We start from the raw sequence: 11,936 nt of genomic DNA on the forward strand, positions 1-11,936 counted from the left end.
GGCGCTCAGGGGAGGGGAGGGGCACTCAGGGGAGGGGGCACTCAGGGCAGGGGAGGGGGCACTCAGGGGAGGGGCGCTTACAGGAGGGGAGGGGCGCTCAGGGGAGGGCCGCTCAAGGGAGGGGGCTCGGGGGGGGGCGCTCAGGGGAGGGCGCTCAGGGGAGGGCGCCTAGGGGAGGGCCGCTCAGGGGAGGGGATCCCAGGGCAGGGGGTTTGCAGATCTTTAAACAGCACTGGGTGCTCCATCCAGATCATTCCCAACATTAGAGATCCTAAATGTCCCAGACTCTCCTCCCTTAGGCTGATGCCCCAACTTCTCCCAGTTCACAATGGCTTTTCCCAGCATCCCTAAGTACCAGACCTGCTTGGAGTCCGTAAAATCTTCCCGCTGAAGCCCCCAGCCTGCGCCCGTCCCAGTGTGCCCTCCATCGGGACTGCTCTGAGTGCCCTGGCCCCTCTGCAAAGCGGGAGGGCTGGGGGGGGTGTCCACCTATGGTCCCGTCCCCCACCTCAGAAAGTCGCTGCAGGATGCCCCGGGGCGCCCAGGGGCAGGCCGAGTGAATGGAGGTGCCAGCTGCCGCAGGCAGGGGTCTCCCCGGGGCCACGCCCAAGACAGGGGCGCTTTTCCATCTGATGGTGCATCAGGGAGCGGCTGACATTCAGACCAAGTCTCTGAACATTGCCTCCCCCCGCGCCCGGCTATTTCGGGTCAGTACTATAAACACTGCACCTGCAGAAACACAGCTTTGTCGGGAAACTGATCAAAGACCGACGATGAGTCCTCATTTTTAATCTCAGGCTGTGGGCCGTCTTCTCCTGTCACTCGGCTGACACTGGAATCCCGGGGGGCAGACTGCCAACATGGGTCTCACCAGGGAGCACGTGGCGATCCAACGGCCTCCCTCCCTCACACCCTCCAAAAACCTCCAGGTGAGCACGGACCCGGCTCCCAGAGAGCTCGGTGCTCCACTTTGTCACGGCTCCGGTGAGTTCCGGGACAGCCGTTTCCCCCGCGCGTCCTCCGTCCGGGGACCACACGCCGATGACAGGGCGTGTGCCGGTGCCCAGCAGGGACCGAGCGTCACCTGCCCCTGATGCCCGTGTCACAGGAGGCTCGCGACCCCAGAGCGGAGCCGGAGGTGTGTGTGCCCTGCCGGCCGCGCTCACCCCGCTGGGCATACCGCTCACGCCCGCCCCCGCCCTCAGGTCCTTGCTGGCAACACACGGGACCATTGAGGGAGAGAACCGTGTCCGCGTGAGCAGTCCAAGCCCACGCTGGCCCCGCCAGACGCCCTCTCCCGTTGGGGCTGACCCTGCGACACTTCTAGGTAACGATGCATTCTTCACATCCACTCCCACGGTGGTGGACGTTGCTCCCTGGGCAGTCCGAGAACCCCAGGTGGATCTGAAAGCACCTGGAATAGCCCTCCACCTCCAGACACTCCTGACAGATCCTGGTGGGTCTGGGAGCGGACCTGGCCCTGAGGCGGTGAGGCCGTGGCGAGTCCGTGAGCCCCTCGGGATCACAGCCCCGCCTCGTCTCCGGGCCGCGAGGGCTCCCAGGCACGTCCCGGGGCCGGAGACGCAGGGGCCACGGCTCGGGGCTTCCCCACGAGGCCCTCACAGGCTTCCCGCCCAGGCGAGGTCAAGGGCCCCTTCCCTGATGGTCAGGTGTGCTGCCTGTGACCCGGATGACACCCACGGTCTTGCCTCACTATGAAAGGGGGTCAGGAATCAGCAGTACGACATTTTCTCTCCTGAGATCTCTGCCATCCACCATGGCCTGAAGTGACACATGGCGCCAGCCCACCCTCCCCCCTGCCCTCCTGGCGACAGCCCCCCCACAGTGACCACCCTCACCCTTCCACGGTGACCACATCATCTACGTCTACATGTTGGCGCCCTGGATTACAGTAATTGCCTAACTGTACCCTTTAGAACGGAGGCCACGAGTGCGTGGTCCAGGAAACAAGCCCCCGACCCCGCGCTGTTCAGAAGGGAGCACATCCCTGGCTCACAGAAAGACAGAGGAGCGCTTGCTCCCAGTGCCCCCCGCCACCTGCCCCACGGCCCTTGCACGAACCGCACATGGTGGGGGTACTCACTCGTACGTCCAGCACAGCTTCATCAGCTCGTACATCTCCCTCGGACACCCCGCGGGGCACCCCATCCTCTCTCCTTTCTCCAGCATGGCCGAAACCTCACTTCCCTTCATGCCCTGAAACACGCCGTTAAACGTGCTTGTTAGAGGGGGTGTTCCGCCCGATGGAAGAGCAGGTGAGTCCTCCCCCCCGGGAAACAGGAGTCCCCACGACACGGATTCACTTAGAAGTACAAAGACAGGAGCGCCTAACCCAGGGTCTGGCAGTCAGATGGGGTGACCCCGGGGACAGCTCGGATGTGCAGGAGGAACTGGGGGGTTCTGTTCCGTTTCATCGTCTGAGTGCCGTTTCGTGGGCACACCCAGTCTGTGAAAATTCCTCAAGCCGTATTCCAGCACACGGACCCTTCTGGAAACGTATCCATTCTGACTTGAAAAAGAAAAACTCTAAAATATTTAACTGAACTGCGAATGTAATGGTGGAAATAGCCATCATTTCTACTTCAACTCTAATGTTGACTTGGGTCTGTTTTATGCATATTAACGTGCTTATTAACGCACGGTGATGAAAACATACACTGTTCAGTTAATATCAAATGTTGCTTTTTCAACTTAGAACAAACCGAGGGCTCGCTAACGGCTCGCTGTCTGAAAGATGGTGAAAGGCTCAGATAGGAGCCCAGATTCCCTGATTTTCAACACGGGCCCTGTCAGCATGGCGGATCGGCTGTGGGGGCGGAGGGCGCAGGGCTCACCCGGTACGGCTTCTGCCCGTAGGAGAAGGCCTCCCACATCAGCACCCCGAAGCTCCAGACGTCACTCTTGCTGGAGAACTTGTAGTAGTTGATGCACTCGGGGGCATACCACTTCACCGGCCACTTGCCGTGCGTCTGGGCCTGCGGGCAAGGCAGACGGGCGCCCGTCAGTCGTGGGGTCTCGTGCTCCCGTGCCCCTGGCGGGGGCGGCCCCAGGTCGGCCACTGGAAGGCCGGATAAGCAACGTGTCCATATTCATCCGGTGGACGGTCACTGGGCCTGACACAGGAAGGGAATTCTAGGACAGGTCACAACACGGATGGGCCCCGAGGACGCCATTCTCAGCAAAATAAGCCGGTCCGGTCCCTAAAGTGCAAATGTGGCATGAAGGCAGTCCCCTGGGGCCCCCGGAGGGCACCGGGTCACACAGACAGAAGGTGGAGGAATGGCGGCCAGGGCCTCACGGGGACAGAGTTTCAGTCGGGGAAGACAGGCATTCTGGAGCGCGTCATAAACACAGGGAGCGTGCTTAACGTTACACTTAAAAATGGTTACAACGGTAAAATGTAGGTTTTGCGTCTTAACTGCCATTAAGAAAAACAAGAATAGGAGCATCTGGGTGGCTCAGTCAGTTCAGCATCCAAGTTCGGCTCAAGTCATGATCTCACATTCGTGGGTTTGAGCCCCATGTCAGGCTCTGTGCTGACAGCTCGGAGCCTGGCCCCTGCTTCGGGTTCTGTGTCTCCCTCCCTCTCTGCCCCTCCCCTGCTCGCATGCTTTCTCTCTCTCAAAAATAAACAAACATTAAAGAACATAAAAAGCAAGTGGCAGTAAAGAGATAAAAATCGTGCCCAGCGAAACCCTTTCCTCTGGGGCTTGGAGTCTGGCACACGTAAGTCCTGAGACGTCCCATGGACGGGGCCATCGTAAGACCCTGTGGAAAGGGAGGTGCTGGGTCAGGAGGGGAACCCGGGGACCTGGGCCTCAGAGCACAGACACCACGGCCCGTCTCTGACACACTGGTTACACGTCCGTCTCAGTCATGTTATGCATTATTTTTAGATTCTGATTTCGAAAGTTGTGAACAATATACTCCTGAGTTATTTCGGTTTTAATTTGAATTCTGAGGTGCTACAAAGATAACCCTTTGACAGATCGGCCTCCTGCTCCAAGACCTTGAGGTGGCTTCCTGATTTTTGCCATCACACGCCGTTCTGGAATGAGCATCCCCGACAGCGTGTCTGTGCCGCGGGCAGGGCTGAGAGCTGCGGGGTCAGAGGGCTTCCGTGTTCAGCACGAGGTCACGAGGTCACGCACAGGTTTGCTTCCATTAGTGTCACTTCTCTGGAACCCTGAAGAAATAGTCCCAGTGTCCGTCTTGTCAGCAGTGTGCAGTCCGTGTGCCGTGTCTGACATGTCCCGTCTGATGACTGAGGACACAGGGACTGCAAGATGTCTACGGGAGTAACGTCAGCACCGCCTTCATCTGACAGAATTACTGTGGTTCGTTGTTACGGGCTGAACATGGAAATTCTACTTTCTCAGCAGCTTCCGCACACGTGGCGCAGCCCTGTAGACGAAGGCGCCACGCCACACGCAGACGCCGCATTTACTCCTCTCATAACTAAAAGTTTATGTTCTGCGGCCACCTCTTCTCACCTCCTCTACCCCTCAGTCCCTGACAACTAAAATCGACTGTTTCTGTGAGTTTGGCTTTTAAATTCTCCATATACGTGGGAGCACGCGGTATTTCTCTCTCTTTGGCATATCACTTAGCATACTGTCCTCGAGGTCCATCCTTGTTGCAAATAGCAGATTTCATTCTCTACTGTATGGTTGATATATCCCGTGCGGTTGTCTGTGTTTTAAGCCCTCACACCCCACATCACATCTTTATCCATTCATCCACTGCCTGATGTTTAGGTGGTTGGCGTATCTTGCCTATGGGATGTAATGACCGCAGTTAACACAAGAGTGTGGGTCTCCATTAGATGGTGGTTTCATTTCCTTCAGGTAAATACACAGAAGTGAGGCTGTTGGCTCACATGGTAGTTATATTGTTAATTTAAGGGGTCCCCGTGCTGTCTTCCACACCAGCTGCATAATACCAACAGCGCAAGAGGGTTCCCTTTCCCCCACATCTTCAACAACACCTGTTATTTCTTGTCTTTTTGATACTAGCCATTCTGACAGGTGTACAGTCATTTCTCAGTGCCGCTCTGATTGGCATTTTCCTGATGATTTGTGATCCTTCATCCATACCTGTTGGCCATTTGTATGTCTTCTTTGGTTATAGAAATACAGAAAAAGAATAGAAAATGTCTATTCTTGTCCTTTATGTATTTTTAAATATGATTTTTTTGACACTGATTGTACGAATTCCTTATATATTTTATATATTTATCCCTTTTCACAAAGCTGATTTGCAAATATTTTCTCTCATTCCATAACTTGGCTTTTCCCTCTGTTGTTTCTCTTGTTGGACGATAACTTTTTAGCATGACATAATCCCATTTGTGGATTTCTGCTTTTGTTGCTTGGACTTTTGGTGCCGTATCCAAAAAATTCACTGCCAAGACCAACATCGAGGAGCATTTTTCATGTTTTCTTCTTGGACTTTCGTGGTTTCAGGTCTTATGTTTGAGTCCTTCATCCATTTTGAGTTAAGTTGTCTTGTTCACACTCTTAGAGGGAGACCTCTCCGGCTTTCTCCACGGAGTGTGATGTCAGCTGCGTGCGTGTGATGTGGGGCCTCCACTGTGTGGACGTGTACTCCTTCCACACACCCTTTTTGAAACGACTCATCATGGAAAGACACTGAGTTTTGTCATATGCTTTTCCTGCATCTTTGAGACGACCAGGTGATTCTGTTAATGCCACGTATCCGCTTATTGTTTTGCAGATGCTAACGCACCCTTGCATCCAAGGGTGAATCCCACGTGGTCATGGCTCCGACTCTTTCAGTGAGTGGTCGACCTGAGTTTGTGAGTATTTCACAGATAATCTTCGCGTGTATGTTCACGGGGGACTCTGGCCTGTCGTTTTCTTTTGTGGTGCCATCCCTGTCTGGCCTTGGGATCAGGGTGATGCTGGCTTTGTAAAATGAGTTTCAGAGTGTCTCCTCTTCTTCCACTTTCTGTAGAGTCTGAGAAGGACGGTATTAATAATTCTCCTTTAAATGTTTGGCAGAATTCACCTGTGAATTCTGTGGGGTCCATTTGGCCTAAAGTACAGTTTAAGTCCAAAGTTTCCTTATTGATTTTCTGTCTGGATGACCTATCCAGAGTTAAAAGTATTATTACTGTACTATTATTCAAGTACTACTATTGTACTGTTGTCTGTTTGTCTCTCCAAGTCTGTTAGTATTTGTCTATTTAGGTTATACACTCAGATAGTTCTCCAGTGTCGCACGCGTACATATTTACCACTGTTAGAACCTCTTAAAGAGTCAACTCCGTCATTATCACACGATGACCTTCTTTGTTTCTTGGCACGGCGTCGGGCTGAACGTGTGTCCGTTTTCACGGAGTGGCCTTTGCTGTGCTTCGCCGTGAGTTTGCATGTCCTTAAAGCTGGAGAAGGTCTGTTGTCGGCAGTGTGCAGTTGTGTCTTGTTGGTTTTTTCACATTTCTTCTACCACTCCCTATTTTTGATTGGAGAATTTAATCCATTTGCCATTAAAACAATTACTGATAGGCTACAACCTTACGAATGCCATCTTACTGGTTTCCAGCTGTTTTGTGGTTCTCTTCTTCCTCCTGTTGTCTTCCTTTGTGACTGGATGGGTTTTCGTCGCGGTGAGCTTTGATTCTCTTCTCGTGCGCACAACTGCAGGTCTCTGTGGTTATGCTGAGGCTTACACAAAGCATCTTATAAATGTCACAGTCCACGAGGTGCTAACAACTTCACCTTGTGTGCAGAACCTCGGCCCTTCCCATCACATTTATGTTGACGTCATAATTCATATCTTTAATACTGCATATCCTTTAACAAATTACTGTAGCTATAGCTTTTTTGAGAGAGGGACAGAGAGCGAGCGTGAGTGGGGGAAGGGCAGAGGGAAAGAGAGGCGGGTGGAGAGGATCTTAAGTGGGCTCCATGCTCAGCATGGAGCCAGATGCAGGGCTCGATCCCACGACCCCAGAATCATGACCTGAGCTGAAATCAAGAGTGGGAAGCTCAGCCGCCTGAGCCTCCCAGGTGCGCCCAGAACACAGACATCTGCATCCCAGAGTCTCACTACCTGCTGCTTTGAATGTCAGCCACGTTATTCCTACCTTGTAGTAGTTTTCGTCAGCACGGAGCGCTTTGGAAAGTCCAAAATCGCTGATCTTGGCATAGTGTTGAGTCACCAGCAAGACATTTCTTGCAGCCAGATCTCGGTGCACAAAATTGCTCTCCTCCAGATATTTCATCCCCATCGAGACCTGATGAACCAGCTCGATGATGTTCTTATCCTTGACGTGCCTGGAAGTTAACAGATGTGTTGTGAGTGATCGCGGACCGTGGTCCCTCCGGGAACAACCTACAGTGCCCCTCAGGCAGGCGGAGGGATGCACGAGTTTCCTGTTATTTCTAAGAGTAACAAGTGGGGACAGAAACCGTGTTAGCCTCTGACCGCTCACAACCGAGCACCATTACCCGGTATCGAACGGTACCCTTTTCAAGGTGAGCTCTGGATGACATGAAACGTAGTGCGGCGGGCGGGGGGGGGGCAGCCTGACTCCGGGAGGGCCAGGCTTCGGTGGGAATCCTTGTTCCAGTATCGGACAGGCAACAAAGCCAACACTGCGTGTCAGCTTCTTACCGGTGAAGTGAGGTCAATGCCCCTCCCTTCTCTGCAGATTTAGGACACACTCTAAGTCGGGTACACACGCAGTGTGGCCAACGGGACGGAGTAGTCGGGCTGCTCTCGTGACTCATTCCATGTGAGTTCATCCCTCTCAACCAGGGCGGGAGATGAGCACAGCAGGAGTTCCCCACCAACACTCGTAACCCATTCGGGGCAACAGATCTTTTCAGAACTACTTGTGGGAAGGTGGAGGTCAGCCAGGCGTGTAAGACATCACTACTTCCCCCTTTACGATTGTTGATTTGGGGGCACCTGGGTGACTCGCTTAAGCATCTGACTCTTGGTTTCGGCTCAGGTCATGAGCTCGAGGTTCATGGGTTTGAGCCTCGCATCGGGCTCTGTGCGGACAGCACGGAGCCTCCCTGGGATTCTCTCTGCCCCTCCCCCACTGTGTCTCTCAAAGTAAATCCACTTAATATATACAAGCGTTTATTTTAATGTTTCTCTCACAAGGTAGGGCACGTTCTGCCCGGTTCCACCGCTGGGAACTCAGAGTGAGCAAGGAGAATGAAGACCCAGGTGTCGGACTGGCGTTTCTCTCGGCACAGTGAGAGCGAAGAGAGCCCTGGATCCGAAGACTGCAGCTCGCCGCTCCCTCAGGGTCACCGGTGTGGCCAACCCCGGAAGACACAGCCCCCGCGCACGCAAGCCCGGGCACCCGCGGTCACCTGTTCTGCTGTAGGTACTTGTTGAGCGGGCCCAGCTCCGCCATCTCCATCACCAGCATCCAGGACTCGGCCTCGCAGATCCCGATCATGCGCACGATGTACGGGTTGTCCAGCCGCTGCATGACGTTGGCCTCGGCGAGTAGCTCGTCCTTGAGAGCCGGGTCGTTCGCCTCGTTCTTCAGGATTTTCACGGCCACCGTTTTCACGACCCTGCAGAAGAAATCGTGACACCGGAGGAAAGAAACGTCTCAAAGTGGCAGAGGGTAATTCCCTCCCGCGGAGCATACGTGCTCTGCGAGAAACGGTCAACTGGGAATATCCGCAGCCATCTTCTCGCTTCAGGGACAAGGAGAGGCACACCGCATCAGGTAACGGGGGCGCTGAAGAATGCCCCCCCCCCGGCAGAGCCTAAGGATTTTAGAACAGATTTTAGAACATCTTCAGATTTACCACCTCAGATGATCTGTAACATATGTGAATGCAGCGTTCCTCAGGTGTATGTTTAAAATGAACTTCCGGATGCAGAATTGAAGAGCACACACTGGGGGCTCCGTTAAGTGCTGACTTCAGCTCCGGTCATGATCTCATGGTTCATGGGTTTGAGCCCTGTGTCAGGCTCTGTACTGACAGCTCAGAGCCCGGATGGAACCTGCTTCAGATTCTGTGTCTCCCTCTCTCTCTGCCCCTTCCGTGCTCATGCTCTGTCTCTCAATAATAAATGTTAAAAAAAAAATTATCTTAAAAGCACGTGCTGTTAAAGCTCATCATTTACAAAACGCTTTTTAAAACCGAGTACTCGTGCTTTTAAGCACGCTTCAACGAGTTTGTAAAAAAAATTAACTGTTTTTCATTTTCTCATGAAAACATTACATTTTCTCAGAAAACCATTTGACCTCCTGAAAATATGCAGATAGAGTGGGACTGAAATAAATGGATGGAACTATGGAGGATTTAGAAAACTGCATTTCTCTGTGACATAATTCCCACACATGCAGGAAGTACACCTCGTTTGCTGAGCCCCAAAATGGGAGAATAAAAACAGAACTTCCCCATAAAACAGGTAAAATAAGAGAAAAACAGAGTAAGTCTAACATGCGTTCAGAAAAACACGGTCACCTGCTGTGTAGCCTTAACAAGTGTCTCCACACGGAACACACGCCGTAGCTCCTACGCAGACACACCCCCAGCCCCCCAGAACCTCCCTCACCCTCCTGCAATCAGGGACACATCTCCCTATGTTATTTCTAGATAGTGTGTCATTGTGCCTTCCTGCATTTCAGTCTGCCATCCATCTGGAACTGGTCTGTGTATGATGTGAGGTAGGGATCAAAATGAACAGGCAAAAATTTCTTGGTCCTTCCCAATGTTTAAGGAAGAAAAAACACCAGCAATCCCTTCCAGAGGAGAAGAGAGGAAGGAAACCACCCCTCCCCGCAACTCATTTTATGAGACTGGCATTACCCTGATGCTAAATCAGGGAAAGACATTCCAAGAAAATAATATACCAAACCTTCTAATGAACATAAATGTGAATATTCTGAGACATACTAGTAAATTAAATTCAGTGATTTATGAAAAAGAAGGAATACATAATTCATGGACAAGACGTGTGTTCCCCATCTTGTTGGCTTTAACATCTGAATGCAAGGTGGCTTTAACATCTGAAAATCCATCAGCGCACTTCCCCACATAAACACAATAGAGAGAAACCATGAGGTCATTTGAGCAGAGGGAAACAAGTACCCAATAAACTAATACACATTCACGATTAAAAATAAATCTCTCAAAGTAAGAAAGAACTGATGGAAACTTTCCTAATTTGATGAAGAACAGCTACAAACCTAATAGTGAAATGTTAAAAGTATCCCCACTTCATGAAATCAAGAATGAGAAATGAGGTTACTTCCATGTTTATTAAACATTTAAACCACAATTCTGGGCTAATACAACAAGGCAAGAAAGAAATAACAAAGTATGAGGATTAGACAGGATGAAATAAAATGGTCTTGACTCATACCAATAAATGACTAGAAATGATGCGAGGGGAACAGGTAAACTCAGTTAAGGGTGCTGACTATCAAGTCAAGAGATAAAACAGTTCTGTTTCCACATCCAAGCAACACTGGAGATTAGTAAATGAGATTTTAAGAAGTATACCATATATACTAAATACCTACGAATGAATCCAACAAAAAGTATGCAAGACCTCTACACAGGAAACTACACCCTACACAGAAACTACACCCCACACAGGAAACCACAATCCACACAGGAACCACACTCTACCCAGAAGACAACACCCCACACAAGAAACTACACCCAACACAGAAACTACACTCTATATAGGAAACAACACTCAATACAGGAAGCTACACTCAACACAGAAAACAACACCCTACACAGGAAACTACACTCTACACAGAAACTACACCCTACACAGAAAACTACACCCAACACAGGAAGCTATACTCTACATAGGAAACTACACCTCACACAGGAAACTACCCTCTACACAGGAAATGAAAAACCCTGCTTGAGAGAACTTGAGAAATCAAGATCCACATAAGTGAGAACAGGGTCGTGTTTACTGACTGGAAGACTCACTACTGTGAAGACATCTTTTTGCCCCAAACTGACCTACAGGGCCTCTCCTCTCCCCAAATCCTCTAGCTGAAGTTATAAATCTACAGTATGTCTGTGTTAATTCATGTATTTAATTAAACAAGGGATGGAAGTGTCAAAACTGGTGAAGAAAATTCATGCCTTAATACAGGGTCATTATATTCATTTCACAAATGACTGTGATATGCATACGTAAATTTTCAAATGAGCGGATCAGTTGATTACACACATCCAGAAAAACGGGATTGGAAGCAGGAGCTTTGGTGCATGCTTTTGCACTTGAATCTTCCTGACACTTGAATAATGTAAATCTAGTTAAGAAAAAAACACGTATAAAATATCTTAAATTTAAAATAATATCAAACAACTGAACCCAACTACAGTCATATCAGTGACACACTAATGCCACCACACACATTCAGAGATGTGGTTTGTTTGGAAAGACCACGTGGACCAGTGTCGTTACTGACCGCTCTCTGGGACGTCATCTGAAGAGCAAGTGACATACGGAGGTTTCAGCGACAGCAACCCTAATTACCATATGGCATGTGCCGTTATTTGAAACGGTACGAAAAAGCAAATAAGTAATTTCACTAATGATATCTGTCATCAGGAATTTTCTGGGTAAGACAAATGAGACACAATTTAACAAACTAACTGAACACACACTATTGTTAGTTATCAGTAATGATATCTCAGTGGTATAAAGATGATGTTCTAATTGGGTCACATTTCTCCTGTTTCTACCTTCTAATTCTCTAAGGGGCACGCTTCCCCCCTCCTACCTGGCACACGGAACTAGTGTATGCACACGTCATACACACGACGGGTAACCCCACCGGACATGAGCGAGAACGGACTTGTTACCAAAGAGGGGCTCCGCTGTGCCGGACGGGTGACGCGCACGGGACGCGCACGGGACGCGCACAGGGCGCGCGC

The 11,936-nt window shown here is 50.7% G+C and overlaps 1 protein-coding gene across 10 annotated transcripts in view; it reads right to left on the reverse strand.

The window, feature by feature from the left end:
* SYK (spleen associated tyrosine kinase) overlaps positions 1 to 11,936 on the reverse strand; it is a 73,352-nt gene that overhangs the window by 4,753 nt on the left and 56,663 nt on the right. For 6 of the 10 annotated variants that reach the window (XR_003902093.1, XM_029920906.1, XM_029920909.1 and 3 more), the window contains 4 exons: positions 8,376 to 8,585; positions 7,133 to 7,322; positions 2,856 to 2,996; positions 2,105 to 2,217 (listed from right to left, as the gene is read on the reverse strand). Coding sequence is in view for 8 of the 10 variants with exons in the window: in XM_029920906.1 (XP_029776766.1) it covers positions 2,105 to 2,217; positions 2,856 to 2,996; positions 7,133 to 7,322; positions 8,376 to 8,585 (654 nt within the window). In the remaining 2 variants the exon portion in view is untranslated. The other 4 variants (XR_003902094.1, XM_029920907.1, XM_029920910.1 and 1 more) reach the window with 4 other exon arrangements.

Source organism: Suricata suricatta, chromosome 13 (assembly GCF_006229205.1).
Source record: "Suricata suricatta isolate VVHF042 chromosome 13, meerkat_22Aug2017_6uvM2_HiC, whole genome shotgun sequence".
In the NCBI taxonomy this organism is placed as follows: domain Eukaryota; kingdom Metazoa; phylum Chordata; class Mammalia; order Carnivora; family Herpestidae; genus Suricata; species Suricata suricatta.